Here is a 21,173-nt window from a genome sequence, read left to right as displayed (position 1 = left end):
CTGGTCACCTTGCCTGTACCATTGCTTCATTTTAGTATATTCTCACAGCAGCTGGAGTTAACTTTTTAAAACCTAAAACATTTCAAGTCACTTTGGCTTTGTTCAGATCTTATGTTAAATGCCATCTTCTGGTTGAAATTAACTTGTTTAGTTTTCATAGCATTTGTCACTAACTCATGTTTATGTGCTTTTCTCCTGCCTTATATTGCATCTCTTTTTGTCTAGCTTAGTCTCTACTATATCCCCAGCTCTTACAACAGTGTTTGACCTGTAGTAGGTACCCAGTAAATAGTTATAAATGAATAAGCCTAAGCACAGGTGGTGCATTGGCTTTAAATGAGAGGGTGCCTTTATTGTAAGCAGATGGAATCGAGAGAAGATGCACTAGCTTTAGTAGAGGAGAGTGGAGGGAGTTACTAAATAAAGACTTTTTATTTCTCTGTGAAGTAGGAGATATAGTCATCTGTCAGTAGTTGGAGAGATTATGGGACAGGTTTATTAATAAACTAAAATAATTAGTATGCACTAAAATATTTAGTGTTAAACCAAAATAATTAGTAAACTAAAACAATTAGATGTCAGAGAAAGGAGAATTCCTGATGGTTGTGTCATTGGGAAGACTTCTTGGTGATACTGAGTTTAGATCAGGCTTTCCTTTTGTTTCTTTTTATTATTTTTTTATTGTTGACAGTATTACAGATGTCCCTCATTCCCCCCCCCCTTGTCCCCTTCCTCCCTGCCCCTGCCCCACCCCACCCCAGGCCTTCCCCACAATTGGCTATGTGTATATGCATATAAGTTCTTTGGTTAATCCCTTTAGGTCAGGCTTTTCTAGACCACTAGGATTTGGAGAGTGGAGAGGTAACAAGGTATTGCAAGCAGGAAGAACTGTAAAGGTTCAAAAGAACATGGAATGGTTCCAGAGATACTGAATGTTTGACTTAACTGCTATAGGAAAGGAAGAGGGAGACGTCCAGTGACAAGTTTTGTCTTCCAGGCTAAGGGGAGCCTTTGCAGGCTTCTGAGTAGAGGACTAACAGATAATTAGGATGAGTACTCTGGAGGTAATATGCAGAATTAATTAGAAAGATGGGAGATGGGTTTAAAAGATAATGCAGTAAAGGTATTGATTAAGGTGAAATTGGAAAGGAAGGGATTGATTTAGAATTGCTTTTTTATAAGAAAAAATGTCGGGACCAGAGTTCCTGGATATAGGCAGGGAAGGAACTGGGCAATCCAAAATACGTTGGAGTTTTTGACCTATGTGACTGGAGACTAGTGTTGCTCTTATAGAACTGCTGGACATGGAAGCAGGTGTGATGGGGAAAATATACCAGGAAATAGGATCATATTACAGAGAAGAGTTTTTCTGTCTCTGAATATGAAGTCTTTGGTAATTGTATCAAAATTGTGGTTCTCTACTTAACAGTATTCCTAATAACTAGTCATTTTGATCAGTAGATGTTCCTTATGAATATTTATAGCTTCTTACACATATTAATTAGAATCTGACTGATTTAGATTAGGAAGTACTTATTCCTATTCTGTTCGATTTAAAAAAATATATATATTTTTTATTGATTTCAGGGAGAGGAAAGGAGAGGGAGAGAGAGATTGAGAAACATCAGTGATGAGAGAGTCGTTGATGGGCTGCCTCCTGCACACCCCGTACTGGGGATCGAGCCTAAAACCCGGGCATGTGCCCTGACAGAATCGAACTATGACCTCCTGGTTCATGGGTCAATGCTCAACCACTGAGCCATGCCAGCCAGGCTGTTCTGTTAGATTTTAAGAAAAGTAATTGCTCAATGAATGGTAAGGCAGAATATTTCCTTCGATCATACATAGCTGTTTATGCTGCTTTATAACTTTCAAAATATTGTCACTTCTGAGATATGGGTAGCTTGAATTTGCTATTCACTTATCTGTGTTGTTTTTTTTTAAACTGCACTTAAATTTGCTTTATTTTCAGATTGTGGCAAATGTTAACTCTCCATGCAATTATCCCGTAATAATTGACTGGGTCTGATGTTCCTCCTCTTCTCTCATAGTACCTTGTACGTTACTCTAAGCTCATTGCATTGGGTATTTCTGTTAACTTCAGTAGGCTATAAACTACTAAATGGAGGGGGTGGGCTGGTGTTTTTCTTTTCTTTGTGTTTTTTTGCTATACCATTCAGTCACTGTTTTCATTTATCCACCACTTACTGAACATCAGCCATATCAGGCAGTATATTAGGTATTGAAATTACAGGTAAAACAGTGTCCCCATTTTTAAGCAGTGTAAGACATGCTACAATAGATGCATCTTATTTCAGAGTCTGAGCCTATTTTTTTGTATGGTAGGTGAATATAGATGATTTTTCAGTTATGAAAAAAATTAAAAGCTGTTTCAGAAAAATTGCTACTATTTTTAATAAGTTATAAATTACATATGAACCATCTGTTCTTTGGATTATTCATGTTACTCCTCTTTCAGCAGATAACTGAATGGACACTTGAGTTTTATACCTTCCGAGTTCACTTGGAATGGGACATATATAAATATATTAGAATTACTACAGTGTTGTCCCAAACACTAGGTATAGAAGTTTAAAAATTTGTACATTTTAATTTATTTTTTGCATTCTCAGTGATCGTATAGTCATTTGGTATTTTTTTTTTTTTTTAACAAAAAAGCTAAAATGCAGTGTATAATAATGTTGGCCTAACCATAATTGCTTCCTGCCTTTGGAGTCTATGAAAATGAAAATGTTCTGAGTATAACAGTTTTCTATTTATATTAGGTGAAATGTTCAGGCTATGAATGATTGGAATTGAGACTCACATGCCCAGAATCAGTACATAGGTCTGCTGAATTAGTTTTCCTCAGTAGTGATATAATAAAAATGGTAAAAAAAATTCCACCGTCTTTTAATAAATGGGTAGGCAGATGGATTTCACAATTCAGATTTTGATGATGTTTTGAGGGTGCTGTACCTAGTAATACATTTTTTCAACTCTTTGAGGTATTTTAAGCTAAAGATGTTTCATGGTATTTCTTCTTTGGTCATTGAGTCATCAAAAATATGTGCTATAAAATAGAAACCCAGTAACATGTCCATTACATTTTTGTTTAATTGATATTTGTAATTTAAAACTTTTACATAGTTAAAAAATATTTTTGTTGCAGTATTTTTTGAGGAAAGTTGTATATCTTAAATCTCATTATGTTAAATTAAAAGTTGTCAGTTTTTCTACTCTGGAATAGGATTTTATAGGTGTAACATAGTACTGGCTATTGGTTTAATGATCAGGTTTAAATATAAGTATTAATCAGAGATGAACTTATTCCTTGGGTTCACATTTAAACTCTGGCATGTTGAAATAATCTAGGTCTCCATCTGCACATCTGAATTCATTTTGTAAAATATGGCAAACAGCTGCATTTCAATTGAAAGCTAAAACAACTGTAGGACATTAACCCATTGAGAAGATTACAGTAGGTTTTCAGTTCCATGTTAACTGTATTTATTAGAGAAAATTGACTTGAGTGCTTCTGCTTTTAACCGACATTTTTTTAAAATGTCTGGGAGAAAGGAAATAAAGCTCTGGAATGATAGGACTTTGATGTGTAAAGAAGTTAATGTCGAAAGAAGTTAATTATCTAAATCATCAAACAAAATGGGTACGGGAAATAATTATTTTAAAGATTCTAATGAGCTATCAACTCATCATGTCAAGAAAAATCTTATTCACCTGTTTGATTTAAAAATTAAATAACTTGACTGTGAAAGGATGATCACGGTTATAATAATCTAGGATTGGACCTTTTACCTCTTACCAATAAATACTCTTGATGTGAAACGTTTGCAGTAGAAGGACAACTGAAGAAAGCTGTGGTTTTAATAGGAATTTACTTTCTAAAATGTCTCCTCTTTAGAGAGTGTTAAAGCAGGGTGACTAGATTTGCAAAATGAAAAGGGGGCAGATTGCCGCAACAGTGTCTCAGGACATTTGGCCACAGGAAATTCCCACAGAGTGGCATGTCTTCAAATCTGACATGAGTAAACTAAATCATAGCTGTTTTTGGAGCCTGGGGTTAACACAAAATCTTTGAGTTGAACATTTTCTCTAGGATATCATATCTCTCTGTCAGTCTCCTGTTGGGGCAATAAGGGAAACGTTTTCAAAGGTCCTTGAGGAAGCCAGCTTTTTTAGCACTTTGTCCTGATTCCGTAGGACTGTTCCTGGAAGTTCTTGGTTTTCTGTTTCCCCCCTAATCTTGGATTGATGATGTGATTTTTTTTTTTTTAAAGCTGAGTTTCAAATTGTGATCCTTCTTTTTCTATATTATTTGTAGAAAATTACTCCAAAAGGCTTTGTGAAAAAAATAGGGCAAATTTAGGCTTAAAAAAAGTGATGGGCTTTCATAGCATTAGCTTTTTTATGTGTTTTAGAATTTTGGTTTTCAGGCTCAATTTGAGTGAAACTTTTTTCCTTCTCTTTCTCTGCTCTTGCATTCTCTTTCTGGTGGTTTTGGCCTGCCCTTAGAGTCCTTGGACTAGGCCAGGGCTTATATTGGCAGATAGCTGGTCCTGCCACAGGAGGGCATTTGAGATATTTCCTATCTAGTCACCCAACTAATGTGCTCTTGTCGTAGATCTCTGTCCTATTGCCTTCTCAAAGCTTTATATGTGGCCTATCTAGGCAGTGGTTAGTAGAAGGATTTTTTTCCCAGCCGCCTTTCATAGGGCCCAGCTGGCCAACATTGTCCACAGGAGTGGTAGGATTAGAGGATGTATTAAGAGAGAAATTTGGCAGCAATGTGGAGAATGAACTGAGATGGAAGGAGAGAAGCTATAAATAGAGCTCATAGAAGGCCATAGGGTACAAAAAGAAGGGAAGGATGTAAGAACAAAAAGAAGAATTTATTTGACTTCTAAGAACATAAAGTAGAATTTATTTGGCTTCCTATAGATTGTAGGGTGCTGGAGAAAGTAAAAGATGACAGGTTTTTGAGATACGGTGACCAGTACGAGTAGTGATGTCAGTAGTGAAAACAACTTATTTCATAAGAAAACTACTTAATATTTGTCAAGTTGCATTAAGGTCTTTCAGTGAAAATACTCAGGTTTCTTAAATACTGTGATTATGAAATAAGGGTAATCTAAATTTGTCATATAAAAGCTGTTAGCAAATCAAGAAAGGAATTCTTAAGATTTTTCTGTTTATAACAATAGCTAACATTGTGTGCTTAGAAATATTGTAAGCATATTAGTTTATTTAATCCTCACAACAATCCTAAGAAGGTGAAATTATCATTCCTATTTTACAGATGAGGAAACTGAGGCACAGAGAAGTTAAGTAATATGCCCAAAGTACTAGTAAAGTAGCTGCGCTGGGATTCAAACCTGGGCAGTCTGTCTGGACTCCTCCTAATTAGTTTACTATACTTAAAGTTCTTAGCACTGTTTTGTTTTATCATTTGTTCTAAATTTATTCATTCTTTAGAATCTGAAAAGTATTTTTATTTTAAAGAAAGTTACAGTATTGCAAGGTTTATATGACCATGAATTAAAAGCTAACATTTATTGAGCACTTACTGTGTAATAATTGAGGTTTTGATCTACTTTCATTATTTTAATGTTTTTACTAATCCTTGTTTATGGAACTGAGACATGCATTAAATAAAATGGGATATATTAGTATTGGCATCTACTTTTCCCATTATGCATCAGCTTAATTTTACTGTGAAAACAGTCACAATTTAAAATTGATGAGTTATTTAACCATAAGATTATAAAGTATTACAGTGCTTACTTCTGATCTACTGATTGACTTTATATTATTTGTTTTAAGGCTTTGGTTCATACAGGGATTGGATTGTGCTGTGGTTTTCTAATTTTCTATTTTACAGTTATGCAACTCTTTCTTTAAATGAAATCTCACTTGGAACCCCAGTGTGTGTGTGTGTGTGTGTGTGTGTGTGTGTGTGTGTGTGTGTGTGTGTGTGTGTGTGTGTGTGTGTGTGTGTGTGTGTGTGTGTGTGTGTGTGTGTGTGTGTGTGTGTGTGTGTGTGTGTGTGTGTAAATAAATAAATAAAAGTCAGAGCTGTTCTGGTGTTCTGGATGGAACTAACTAGGTGTATGCTTTGGGGCCACTGGGAGCTCCCTGAAATATTGCCAGCGAACCTTAGGGCTCCCTGGAACACATTTTGAAAACCACTGAGCTCTATTAAAATATTTTAATGTGTATTTTTCTTCCATTACTTATTACAAAATACGTACTGAAATGTTTTACCAATCAAGTCAGTGATTTTTGATATCATACATGACTAAGCAGTTTTTTCTTCCCTTACTATTTCATTTTAATAAAGAACATTAAGTATAAACATCATATTTATAGGCAAAATCAGAAATTTAAATTTTTCTATACTTTTTGAAGTAATTTATAATTGCTTTTGTTTTCCTTGCATTTATTTATAGTTAAATACATTTTGTGTTATTTCTCTTTCCTGTTTAGATGAATAATACTGCAGCCAGTCCAATGTCTGCTGCCACGTCAAGCAGTGGAAGAAGTACAGGGAAGTCTATAAGCTTTGCCTCAGAATTGCAGAGTATGATGTAAGTCTGTCTCTGCATCTTACTTATTACTGGGTTAAGTTTATTCATGTTGATAATAGACAATAGAAATAACATTTACAAAATTTAACTGGGAAATGTGTATTTAAGTAAAAATGAAATTGTCTGATATTTTAAATAGCCATATGCAGACAAAAAGAACAACATTAGTTAAAAAAGCTACAATGGTACTGTATTAGAAAAATTACTGGTTTATCTTTAAAAGAATAAACAATTTTATAAAACTTCTTTCTCTAATTATTAACCTGTTATGAATTGTTTATTAATATTTTAGATTTAGAAAATTTTGATATAGATTATATTCTGGTATAGTTGAAATGTTTTCACAGAGTTTTCAGTTATTCTCAAATATCACAATAATTCTGTTAGGTTAACATAATTTAATTTTTAGTTTTGATAATATTAGAAATCACTGTATTTCAGAACATTGAGAAAACACTTAGAACATTTGAAAAACACACTTATTCAGTTTTTGAGAAGCTGCACAGTCATTAAGATTTCTTTCCTAAGGCTCTTTTCAGCTTGATTTCTGGCTTCTTGCATTGAGTGAGACTGCATATCTTGATTTAATGGGAGATAGCATATTTATTAGGAATGTCTGCTGGCACATATTAGTTTTTATTATTGCTTCAGAAGACAGTTATCTGCATAAGGGGACAACACATTAGAGCTCTTCTTTTCCTATGGATGCACTATTCCTGACATATCTGGCAATTTTAAAAGAATGTTTCTTTTGAAGGTTTAAGTGTCTTCCTCCTGTAGGTGTGTATTGATAGCCTTTACAGTGGATTGACTCCGCTGTGTGATGTTTATTGTTCTAAGAAAAAATGTGTTTGAGCATATATCTAGTATTTGCTTGGTGAACATACTTGAAACAACATTGAAAACATTTAGGTCAGGGGCTCTCAAAGTTTTTGGTCTCAGGCTCCCATTACACTCTTTGTTATTGAAGACCTTGAATAGTGTCTGTTTATGTGGGTTGTATCTATTAATATTTATTGGCTAGAGTTTAAAACTGAGAAAAATTATTTAATTCATTTGAAAAAATAAACCTATTATCTGTTAACATAAATAATATATGCCCTATAAGATAATTATATTCTAAAACCAAAAAGTGGGAACACATTTTGTTAGATGAGATGAGAATAAAATAAATGTACTAACTTAGGAGTTGTATGAGGTGAGCCTGTGGTTTTTATTTTTTTTTAATTTATTGATTTCAGACAGAGGACGGGAAAGAGAGGGAGAGAGAACCATCGATTTGTTGTTCCACTTATTTATGCATTCATTGGTTGATTCTTGTATGTGCCCTGACCAGAGGTCACGCTTATCAGGACAGTGCTCTAGCCAACTGAGCTACCCAGTGAGGGCCCTGTGTTTTAAATTATGGAAAATTTTAAGGGTTTATGCTTGTATACACTTTTAGTATATACAGTTTATTTAAGTTTTTTCATTATAGTTTAGTAGCTTTATGTTAAGAATCTTTTATGTTGTATTATGTTAATTATGTTTAAAAACATTAAATATGTTTTAGTAGATTTATACTAAAGTGGGGAAATTCATTTTCCTGTACAGCCAGTTCACTGATTTACTTTGTATTTTAAAATGTATTATATATGATATATGTTATAGAGAACAGTATAATGAACCCCATGCATCCATCGTCTGGCTTTAACAATAACTGTTTTGCCAGTCTTACGAGCCTTTTTCCTTACTCTCCACTTTTCTTTAATGCAATATTTTAAAGCAACTCCCAGACATCATATTTTAAATTTGGTGATATTTATTAAAACAATATATTTGTTGGCAGATAAAAAATATGCTCTACAGCACTGGTCAGCAAACTATGGACATGGACCCATAGACTGGCTGCCTGTTTTTGAAAATAAGGTTTTATTCATTTATCTATTACCTATCTGCTTTTATGCTACTTGGCAGAGTTGAGTATTTGTGACAGAGACCACATGGCCTGTAAAGCTGAAAGTATTTACTATATGCCCTTCATAGAAAAAGTTTGATGACCCTTGATCTATAGAAACAGCTCTCTATAAAAGGAAAGCTATATTCCCTTTTGTCATTTATACTTAGGAGAGGCTCTGCTTAGTGCATTTGATAGACTGCAGGCCACTTAAGAAAGCTGAGAAAAAAATAAAATAAAAGCTAAATTCAGCACTTTCTTATTAAATACTTTTGCAAACATCTTCTCAACTAATGTGCTTAAGCTGGATTCAGAATGCAAAAGTTATTGTTGGCTACAGCCTTGGAAGAAATATACATTTTCCTTCTATTTCAGACCTCAGAGAGGCCACTCCTAATAGTTACATTCATCATTTATAGTCTGAAGTTATTTTTTCTCCCTTATGAATTGCTTCATAGAGCAAAAAAGTAGGACCAAATATTTTCTATTGGTATAAGGTTTTCAGGCTTTTGTTATATAATATTAGAATTAATATACATTTGATCCTTGCTTATGTGATTTCAAATGAGAAAGTGTAGGCTCAAGTCTCTGTGTTTATTTTGTGTTGTAAGAATTTCATTCTGTGAATCCTTAGTTTTATTTTTGCTGCAGTTTCACAGTTCTTCTAAGCCTGTTTATGTTGTATTGCTGTTTTTTAATCCTTTACTGCTACTGTCTCCTCACCCATTCACCACTAATGATCTGTTTTTCTCTTGGGTCCTAGCCCTCTAAATAAGTAACACTATTGTGGTGTCATTTCCAGGGAATGGTTTCAGGTATCTAGTTGTCAAGTACAAATGAAATTGTCATGATCGCTATTAAATATAGAACTGGCAGCCAGTCTGCTCAGCTATTAGAACCTTCATAGAATTGACCATATTTTAAGTTTGGGTGATAAATACTGCCAGTGAAGCATTCTTTAGGAAGTGCTTTTACAGATTTTAAGTGAAAGGATTAGCAGTCAAACAAATGCTGGTGGTTTGGGGATGACTAGCTTTCCCTTAGTGCTTACAACTGTGCACTTTTGCTATATGCTACTTATCACAGCTCTTTGAGTAACTTGTGCTGGAAGGGTCCAGAGGCTTTCATTTTTAAGTTACTGAAATCAAGTAGCCTGTAGATTAAAAAGTGACATCTTTTCAATGCACATTGCAGTTATTTTAACAAACTTCTTAAGAATTTTAATTAATTTAAATGCTCTTTAAGAAGTCTTCATTGGACTCTCTTTTCCTTATTTATATATTTCTTGACTTGTTTTACTCTTTTTCAGGTTTATAGACCTGGTGAGGATGCCAGGGTTTCACTACTTGGTAACATTTAGTAATTTTCATGTGATGAAGTTAAAAAAAAAAAAAGGATTTTGTTTACATGTTTCCATATTTTGTAAGAATTCTTCCAAATGAAAATTTCAGCCTTATTTAAAATCCACAGATCAAAAAATAACTTTTTAAAATCAGAGTTTTCTTTATATACCATAAAATTTACTCTTTTAATTGTGAAGTTCTGCAGTTTTTGCATTTTTTAAAAAACAACATTTATTGAGCCCATACATGACAGGACCTAAATGCCTTCAAGGTAGTCTAACAGTAGAGAAGGGTTGTGGAGACAAATAATTGTCATGTAGTAGGATGTGACAAGTTCCATAGCTGTACAAAGGAGGAAGTGGTGAACGTCTGAGGGTAAACTTAACTTTAGGTCTGTACTTCTGAGTGCTTCCTGGAAGAAATGTCCATGAAGTATTCTGTGAACACCTCAAACTTACTATGTCCAAAACCGAACTAATAATTTCCTCAGTCAGAATTGCTGCTTCTCTTGGGTATTTTTGGGATAAAGCAACAACCATTTATTTATTGTGCACTAGACTAGGGCATAGTTGTATATACGAAATGGTATCATTTGGCTTTTTAGCGTTTTGAAGTTATGAGTTGTGTAAGAATATGTTCTCAGTTCTCTCCTCATCTCAGTCTGACTTTAAAGAGATTGAATGTGTAAATATATGAGTTAGTAGCCCTGGCTGGGTAACTCAGTTGGTTAGAGCGTTGTCCCAATATGCCAAGGTTGTGGATTCAATTTCCAGTCAGGGCACATACAAGAAGCAACCAATGAAATAAATAAGTGGAACAACAAACTGATGTTTCTCTTTCTCCCTTCCTCTCTCTCTAAAGTCAATCAATAAAAAATTTAAATATATGAGTTAGTAATAGATGGTTATTAAACTGACACACGTTTCCTTCAAACATTGAGTTTCCATAGTACATTTAAGTCTTTCAGAAAACTGGAGGAAAGAAAAATTCTTAAAGGTAAAAAGCTAACATTAATACATTATAATTTCAGAGATGCTTTAATAATACCATTGATTATAGTGAATGCTTGTATAGAACATGATGTATACCAGGCACTCTCCTGAGTATTTCCATATCCCACTTACTCCTCATGCAACCTTATGAGATAGAAGCTGTTATTCACTTTTAATGGATGAGAAAATTGAGATACAAAGGTTAATAATGTACCAAGAATTGCCATTATAGTAATTGGCAGTACCTGGATTTAATCCAGGAAGTCTAACTCCAGAGTCAGTGCTCCTGACAAATTATGCTAAGCTACATTTCAATCAATAGAACTTTTATTTTGATTTATAAAATTTAGTGAACAAATGAGCTTTTACCAGTTTATGTGTGACTCGTGTGCTATAATGAAGTAATAATGTGAAAACTAAATAATGGTTCAGTTAGTTATTGTTGTTAGTAATGAGGTCTAATTTTTATAAGAAGTATTAAATTAAGTTATTTTCATATTATCATAGCATTTATTTCAGTTTCCTATACCTGATCACCAAATCTTTAAGCAAGGCCATATCAGTGACCAAGAGAAAGTATAATTTTTCATAGAAATGACATACCCAATTTACTCCATATTGGTTGCTCATGTTTGTAATATTTTGTAATTTTGGATATGAACATTGTCACATTGTTGTTGAATATTTAAACGTTTATCTTTTCTATTTTACCACTATTCAATATATATATAAAAATAAATACCAAAAACCCATATTATAACTGCTATTATATAACTTGGGTTTTTGTTTATGCCATGCTGATAAATATGTGGCGTTACCTTTATAGCTGCAATAGCTTGTATTCCATTATGATGTTTTTAAGCAGTCTTGTTAAATATGTTAGGTTGTTTCTAACTTTTCAGTGTTACATATATGATTGCAGTGAACTTCCTTTATATTTAGATATAGATCTGTCTTCCTCCTCTCCCCTTTTCCTTTTCTTCTTCCCACTGCTTCCCCTCTTTAAGCATTAGGACTAATTCCTTTAAGGTTTTTGATGACCTTCCATAAAGGCTTTAATGGGTTATAATCCCACCAACAGTATATGTATGCCTTGCCAATGTTTAGTAATGTGACATATATAATATATATTATTTATACATAAACATACAGGGTGGAAAGAGAAAGAAAAATATATGTATGTGTTTAATTTAAAGCCTTTATAGAATTTTGTAGTTGAGTTTCTGTTTGATAAACGCTGGAGCCTAAATAAACACAAGGGAGCCCTTTATTATTCAAGGAAACTGAGGCAACTTGTATATGAATTACTTAAGTCAGAAGAGGTACAGAGATAAGGTCCTCACACAGAGAAGCAAAAAGAAGAAAATAAAAGCTATCCATAATCCCTTACTGAGAGTCTTATGCTTTTGGGTGGGTGTCCATGTGTCTGACTTAATCTTTTTTTAGTTCTTAGTAATTTGTAGCCATTGTTGTGCTTTTTTTGGTACTCTGCCTTCTTTTTTTACCCCACTTCATATACTGTGAACAATTTTCTGTGTTACGAGAAAATTATTTTATTGTATAGATATCTATTATGTTATTAATTCCCTGTTATTAAACCATATTGTTATTCTAGTTTTTACACTATTATTAAAAAGATGTAGCCTGGCTGGGCGTGGCTCAGCGGTTGAACATTGACCTAGGATCCAGGCGATCGGGGTTCGATTCCCGGTCAGGGCACGTGCCCTGGTTGCAGGCTCGATCAATGACTCTCTCATCATTGATGTTTCTCTCTCTCTCTCTCCCTCTCCTTTCCTCTCTCTGAAATCAATAAAGATATATTTTTTTTTAAAAAAAGGAAGTGAAATCTTGATATCTGTTACCTTATATTGAAGTGTTAGAAAAATAATTTTTGCATCAGCAGTTATGAGAGCATCCCCCCTCCATCTCTCTCTAATGTTTAACGGTAGAGACATTGTGTTGTGTTACAGCTTTTCTTTGACTACTGAGTTTGAAAATATTTATATTTCTTCATTTGTGGGTGTTTTTCCATATTCTTGGCACAATATTACTGAGTTCTTATTTTTTTCTATTGTTTATTAAGGGCTTTTAATATATTTAAGACGTTGATCCTTTGTTGATCATATTTGGCGTCTTCCTAACCCTCTATCTCTCCATCTTTTAGTTACCCTAAGGTTTGTTTTTAGTTATTTCTTTTTAATATGTTTTTTCCCTCTATACTCTGATTTCAGACATTTAATATGTGAATTTTTATTTTTAATGTAGTTAAATCAGACTTATACTTTTTCATTGCTCCCACCTTTGACAGAAAGACCTACCTTCAGTGTTGTTCATCATATTGTGTACTTCTTATATTTCAACCTTTTAGTTTCTACAGTTTAATGTTTAATCCATTATTTTGTTGTATGGTGTCAGGAAGGATTCTCAGTTAAAACAATTTTACTTTGAATTGGTTTGCCAGTGGTGTCACCACCACAATTATATAAGCCTTCCTTTCCCCTCATAATTGAAATGCTACCTTTATGAGATAATAAATTATTATTTTTGACTTTCTTTGTTCCATTGAATTGTCTATTCCTTTGCCAGTGCTACATTACTTTAGTTATTATAGCTTCTTAATATGTTTTAATATTTGGTATTATAGTTCAAGATCATCTGCATAACTTTTCTTTTTAAATATTTCTTCTCTTTTTTCCTATTTTTATTCTTCCAGATGAATTTTTAGGAATCATTTTATCAAGCTCCAAAACAAATTCTAAGTGCAAATTTTAAGAAGTTTTCTTTTTCTTTTTCTGCTTTTTGCTCTATACTCAGATTTCAGACATTGGTCTGTGCAACTCATTTTACTTTTAAAGTTGATTAATGAAATAATTTTACATTTAGAAAGTTTATTTGAAACAACACTGGATAGATACTAATGAGTGCGTTGGTTAACTGGTGTATGATTAGAGACTCTGAAGAACTTCTCAGTTTTCTTTAATATTTGTTTTTCTTGCTTAAATGTAGAATTGTGCTGTGTCTGCAGTATGTAAAAATCAGCCAAACTATCCCCTCAACTTTAAATTATGCAGTTATTGTCTTATGTTTGAATGGTGAGCATGATTGGAAACAAAGGACTAGTTTAATTTTTTATATGTATGGGAAACTGTATTCTGACTAATGGCATTGTATACAAGGGTGTCTATGCAGTATATATCATAGAGAATAAATATACTTAACATCTTCTTCATTTCATAAGTATATGAGCTAATCTGAGCGATCAAATGGATCTTATTTTGACTATTTTAATAAAAACATTTCTATAGTAGATTATGCACAATTATGAGTATGTATAAACTGATTACCAGGTACAATTTACTTTTTTTTTAATTGAAATTTCATTGTAGATATCAGGTGTTGCAGTCCACTTGTACAGTACTGATGCCCTAGGGTATCACAGAGGCATGAAGTATACTTTACTCCTATGATAAATAAATAGTTCCACTTTCCTGTGCTATCTTAATTTATATATTTTTTGTAGCATTTTTATGTTTTCTCTCTCCTTTGAAGCTGCTAATTTTGTTGCTGTCATTGTGCCATACTCTGGCAATGTTTCACCTCCGCCTTTTTGAATGCTGCTTCCAGTCAATGATAGACTAGTATTCAAAGTTACTAGATTTGTATCTAAAATAAGAGTTCATAAGCTAGGAAAGCCTGACATTCCCAAGTCTTAGAAAAATCTCTTGATCTTTGGTGCATAAACTTAGTATCAGTTTTGAGAGTTGAGTTTACTTCTTAGTTCTAGTTTTTGCATGTATATATATTTTTGCCTATATTTTTAATAGTTGACATTGTCAGGTAGCAGGTCAAAGTTTATTTGTAAGTTCTTTGTTTGGGACCAAATAGTGATAGGAATTTTAGTTAGGTTGCTGGGTTCAGTACAAACACACAACTTTTTTTCTCATAAAAACAGTTTGAAGTAATATTTTTAGCTATGCCTAAGTATCATTTATACCATTTTGAAGAAGTAGGCAAGGCCACCCCCTGGGGTTGGTAAGGGTGGGAGGTAGGGAAGCTTGAAGAGAGTGGTCAAGGTTTTGTGATGGCAATAGTGGAGTTAGGGAGACAAAGCTAGTTGGGAATATGCTTAATGTTGCCTAAGTTATCAGGGACTCAGCTGAGCTTAGTCAGCATTTATAGGGGCTCTAACAGCAAGAGGTTGTATAATTTTCTTAGCAGTGCTAAGCTCTGTTAGGCATAGGGCTGGAAAAGAAAGATGATTGGATTGATTTAGGGATCTGAAGGGCAAATGTAGTAGAAGGATATTGAAATTTTCTCATCATTGAGCCTAGGCTGGTGGGGAGGAATAGAATAGAAAGTGTGAAGGAGTTGATCAATTTGTAGAAAACGGAGAAGAAGGTTTGGAGATGTCAATGAAGTATGAAATTAAATAGAGTAGAAGTAGTTAGGAGATCTGGAAGGATAGAAAATGTAACAGAAAATACAAGCATCATCTTGAACGCTCATCTTCCTAGGAGTCATCCTTGGCCTGTCCAGCTTATTTATTCCCTCTCCATGCCCTGTGGCACCTTGTACTATATTCTTATAAAAGTTCCCATTTTACTGTATTACAGGGCTCTATTTGTCCACCTCCATTCCCCAATGTAAGCTTCCTGAGTACAGAGATTTTTAATATTCCTATTTCACAGTACCTGGTATCTCTTAGGTACCTAGTGGGTGTTGAAGTTAATAGAATGAATAGAAAGTTGTGTTTATACTGTGATAGTATAGTTTAGGAGTTGCTAAATTCGAGAAGAGGTCAGAAGTCTTCAAAATGGAAGAGTTAGGAAACGGGCTGGGTAATCTATCTTCATACTATAATCCATATTAGAAGTTCAAATTACTGCTTTATTTTGGTCATCTGATTCGTTAAGGTTTTTAGCATTTTCATATCACAACAGGTATTTACTTTGCTTCCTTATTAATAACTCGAGAACTAAAGGTATAGCATTCCTAGTATTCTCATACTACATTAACTTTTGTTTCCTTTCCATCTTAGCTACATGAAAAACATTTTTAGGTGTAATATTCTATTAAAGTGTCTCTGATTTACTTGAAAACTCTACTGCTTTTAGAAAATTGTAACATATAGGTAGTGTCTGCTTTGTAGAAGGAAGGGTGATCTGGAAAGGCATACAAACGAGTGAATCTCATTAGTTCTCTTTTTTTATATTGCTGTGAGGTCTTTCTTTATAAAGTCAACAGTAGTCATCTCTTAGTACCTTGTACTAAGATTATGTAAATTACTTATGTAGGAGATAGGTAGGTGTTTGGTGCAAACCTGTATAAATGCCGATACCTTTATTAAATTAGCTTGACTTCAGAGGATCATAGATAGAATTGAACCTGAGCATATTTTTGCAGGACCAACTATCTGCCTTCATTAAGAAATCAAGGGTTTGAGTTAATATTACTTTGAATGGAAAATATGAGAGTCTCTAGAGATTGTTTAGGATATTTTGTTTACTCTCAAAGAGACTGAGGAACAGAGAGCTGAGGTGATTTGCCTGACATTTAACTGACAGAAGAGCTTATCTTTCAAATTTTTTGTTGTTGTTGTTTCATGAGCTTCCTTTAAAAGACATACACATTTTAATTTTGACCACATTTCAGCAGTCAGACATTATTTTTTACAAATTATTCTTTGAACGTAGGTTTTCCCCCTCTCATTTCAACTCCCAACATTTAGTCTGACACAGTGCCACTGAGCATAGCTAGTATGTGAACTGTTTGCCATTGGTTCTTCATGAATTAAGTAGTTTGAGCCCAATTATAAACCAGTCCCCCTGCTTCCTTCACTGATATAGTGTTTTTGTGATAAAAGCCGTATTAAATTGTGTGCAGTGCATAGTGATGCAGTTGATTCACATTCTGGTGCAAATTCCTCTCGTCATGAACTTGTAATAAACAGTTTTTAGACTGTCCTCTGTTGGCAGGCCACATTTGATCTGAAGGATTACTGTATGCTAATGCTTTCATTTATTCATTCTACAAATGCCTGTTGAATGCCTGCTGTGTGCTAGGCACTCTTGTAGGGTCTGGACACATAGCAGTAGGTAAAACAGAAAAAAACCTCCCAATCTCATGGAGCTGAAATTCCTGGTTCTATTAGAAATACCTTTATTCTTTCAGAAGTTCAGTTATTTTTCAGAAGTTCTGTTATTTTTGTAGTAAACTGTATTTTTGCAGTTTATGATCTTGTGCACTGAACTTTTCACTTAATTATGCATGCCTTTATAGTGGTAATACTACTTTTTAAAAAAATTAAAAACACTTTATATTTAACTAATTTTTCTAGTTGATTCTCCTGAACTCTGCAGGAGATCCACAAATGATGGTTGTTTCTCTTTTAAGTCAGAACTTCCAGAGCATTAATAACTGAGAGTGAGGATTATAGACCTTTTTATCTCTGATTTTAATGGAAATGCTTTCTATATTCACTAGTATGATGTTGGCTTTTGGTTTAAAATGGTTTAAATCACTTTGAGAAAGTAGATTTATATTCCTGGATTTAAAAAACAAAAAGGAAAGGGAGTTGAATTTTATTGAATGTCAAAAAGGTAATCTTTGAGATGATGGCATGCTTCTTTCACAATTGACCTACTACTTTGTTATGTTAACAAATTTCCTATCATTAAATTCTGTTTATAACCTGTTTATTATCATTTTGTTAATGAATTATATCTCTAAAAATAGAGATTAATCTAAAACCCACTTGATCCTTTGACTTAATGTGTATATCTTTCATATAATGGTAATATTACTTTTAATTACATTTTTGACTTAGGTCATTTTTTTCCCCTGTGACTTATAAAACCTTTGAAAATAGTAATTGTATTTTTGAGCCACATTATAGTTTTACTTGAAAGTAGTCTTTCTGAAGCAAGGATTTTTTTAATTTAGAAGGTGATGTAGAAGTTAATTTCTAATAGGAGAAAACAGTGACAACATGAATTGATTATACAGTATATGTGGAGAGGACAATGTGTTAAGCATACCATTGTATATTACTGCCCTATATTACTGACAGATGTCCTGTTTGTCAGACTTTAGGGTAGTGTAGATGTTATACTGCAATAGAAGAATTTTAATGATGAAGTATACTGGCAGATTAAATTGATGGAAACCAGTGAAACAACCTATTGCTTATAAGGAGTAGGAATAAATCCTCTCATGTGATGGCTCTTAAACTTTAGGGTGCATTAGAATTGCCTTTGAGCTTTGCTAAATCATAAGACTGCTGGGCCTCACCACCAGGCTTTCTGATGCAGTAAATCTGGGATGAGCTCAATCACTTTCATTTCTGGTAAATTCCCAGGTGATGCTGATGGTCTAGGGGTCACACTTTGAGAGCCAGTGCACGAATGTTATCTAGCAGTGCTCCCCTTATTTATCAACAGACAGCTGATTTAATCACATTTGTAGCGGATGGTGATTAAGAGAAAACTTGGCAGGTAAACTAAAAGCCAAGAAAGAAACTTAACTATTTTTAGTAGATTCATTAATAGAAGATTGAGGGACAAGATGTAGTGAATTACTGTGATTCTATTATTGTGACTAAATTTGTAGAGGAGACTGAAATACGAATGATGTTCTTTTCTTCCCCCTAGTACAGGTGTCCCCAGAAGTACTAAACTCAAATTTAGATACTCCATTCATATTACAGTTAGTAACATTTGTAATCATGATGCAACTGATAATGTAGAGACAAAATTTATATCAGTGGAGCAATTGTAAATACAAACATCTTTATTCATAAAACTAAGTACATATGGTATGCTATGCACTGTGGGTATATTTGCATAAGTAAATAATTATGAATTGTCATAAGGACTATGAAAGAAAATTTATAGGGTGCTAGGAAATAGTAAAATGTGGGAACTTAATTTAGGGAAAATCTGTCTAAGGAAGCAAGACTTTTGGCAACACAGAGTTACAGAAAGAAATGTGATTGTCATCACTGAATAGACATGTGCACTAACATCTTTCCATATATTACTGTATTTAGTAGCCCTGTTAGTTGGGTAATATTCTCAATTTTTAGATGAAGAAACTGAGGATTAAAGAAATTAATAACTTTCCCAAGATATTAAGTGGTAGAGATAGATTTTATCAGATCTTTCTGACTCCATAGCCTAATTTTAAATATGTATGTTTCATTAGGGAGATCTGAGAATATTTTATTTATTAAATAACATAAGTTGCCTTCCTGTTTTACTTTTGCTTATTTTTATACTAACGCCCTGCTTTTTGTTTCTATAAACTAGATATAAGTAGCCATTTAGGAGCATACACACATCTATATTCAAATACATATGTACATATACAAACATATATACATAGTATATCTGTTTTTTTGGAATACTAATAATAGTTTCATTTCATAATATGTTGACTTGAGCCTTCTATAGGCAGTGAGAAGGAAGAGGTTTTACATTTTTCATGAAGTCAGGTGAAAAGCATTCTGTAATAGTCATCTTTAGGAGTCATATTTGGGAAATCTTTCTTTAACCTTGTTGCTCTGATAGAGTGAAGTTTTTATAAGATGTATGTATAATCTAATTTCTGTTCTGTTTTTCTCATTTTTAGGGACCATAAATGACCTTAAAGAATACGACCTAATTTTGACCTGTACTTTGCCATTACTTTAAAACATACTGTGCTAATAGTGTCACTAATTTTTTTAGAGTGTTTTCGTTTACTGATTTTCATCCATTTCATGAAGAAAGTTTGTTTTGTGAATATAGAGAAATAAACCATTTGAATTTCAGCCCTCTATATAAAGGACTGTCCCATAGGATTATGTTCCTTTTACTTGAAGTATTTTGTCTCTACCATGTTCGTACTCCTTTGCTTTTGTAGACAGACCCCAAGGATGCCAGAAGAGTTTAAAAACATGTGGCGTGTAAGCCTTGCTGCATTTTATGTTTATTAACCAATTAAAAAAATATATTAAAGGTCAGATTTTATTTTTATCAAATTTAACATCTTGCCTTTAATGATATATGCCTATTCCTTTTGGGTTCATTATGTGTCATAGTGATTTGTGTTGAGGTATTTCTTCTGTGTGCATCTACCACCAAAAGATTTTAAATACAATTGCAGAACTTTACATTTGTAACTTGAGAAACAAGGAAACACATTTAAAAAAGAAAATCAGAACACCATTCTGTAAGTCATACATAAATCAGTGAAATAAAATTTATTTTAAAAAGCATGATAATCGTTCACTATAGTTTAATTTACTATAACTCTTATTTCTAAGCTGTTGAAGTAAATTGAGTTGATATATTAGCCAGATATCATATTGTTCACACATAAGCCTTAAAATGATGTGTGTAAATACTCCTTTCACCTTTGCTTCTTTCTTTGGTAGTAAATTTTTATTGAAACGAACTCCAGTTTTTAAATATTTAAAGTACCACCTTCATGCTTTTTCAGCCATAAAAGTTTTTTTTTGAAGTGCGTTTTTTCCCCTTACATAGTATTTCTTTAGCATATCTTTTTTTGGTACCTGTTATGAAATCCCTTTTCTAAGTCTTTTTATTTTTTGTTTACACAATTGTTCATTCATTCATCTGTCCATCCATTCATTCATTAATTCAAGAAATGTTTATTGAAATATAGTGATAACTATGTGTGGTACTAGTTGGGGTGCTGGAAATATTGAGGGGAACACTATGTAAAGTATGTGATTGTCAAACCACTAAGCTGTACACCCGAAACCAATACATAATTAAAAAAATGAATGTTTATTGAATTCTTTTGTTATGCTAGGCTTTTGCTACATCATGTGGAAAGAAAGTAAGGGGAGGGGAGAGGGAATAGAAATTCTTTTGTGTGCATCTACCACAATACATTGACAGTGTATTGTACCTACACTATCAATACTATGAAATGTGACTTTTATGTTTCTTATGATTTCTTATATGGTCATCACATGTAGATTTTACCATTTCCATTTTACTGGTGAGGATTTAGGGTAGAAAGAGTAAGGATTTGCATAGAGAACATAGTTCATAAGCAACAGAGCTATAATTTGACTCCAGTAATATCTGATTTTACAGTGTTGCGTTCCTACATGGGAAACAGGTAAATAAAGTAAGAACACTTTTTGTCTGTATAGAGTGTGTAGTTTAGTTTCCTGTATCTCTGCTATGTGAAGATGTCTTTAGGGGTGCTCAGGAGAGGGTGTGAGGTGCTATCTTTTCAACTCTCCTCCTTTGGAACCAGAGGCTCCTTTTAAACACCCGTTCTA

At 33.3% G+C, this 21,173-nt stretch overlaps 1 protein-coding gene across 4 annotated transcripts in view; it reads left to right on the top strand.

The window, feature by feature from the left end:
- SUPT3H (SPT3 homolog, SAGA and STAGA complex component) overlaps positions 1 to 21,173 on the top strand; it is a 418,544-nt gene that overhangs the window by 7,239 nt on the left and 390,132 nt on the right. For 3 of the 4 annotated variants that reach the window (XR_015714553.1, XM_087817428.1, XM_087817427.1), the window contains exon 2: positions 6,505 to 6,605. Coding sequence is in view for 3 of the 4 variants with exons in the window: in XM_087817428.1 (XP_087673554.1) it covers positions 6,505 to 6,605 (101 nt within the window). In the remaining variant the exon portion in view is untranslated. Of the gene's footprint in view, positions 1 to 1,748; positions 2,058 to 6,504; positions 6,606 to 21,173 lie in introns of those variants that run through there. The other variant, XM_016212675.2, reaches the window with a different exon arrangement.

Source organism: Miniopterus natalensis, chromosome 5 (assembly GCF_054644295.1).
Source record: "Miniopterus natalensis isolate mMinNat1 chromosome 5, mMinNat1.hap1, whole genome shotgun sequence".
In the NCBI taxonomy this organism is placed as follows: domain Eukaryota; kingdom Metazoa; phylum Chordata; class Mammalia; order Chiroptera; family Miniopteridae; genus Miniopterus; species Miniopterus natalensis.
Note: the sequence above shows the minus strand (reverse complement) of the source record. Positions and strands in the feature narration are given on the sequence as shown.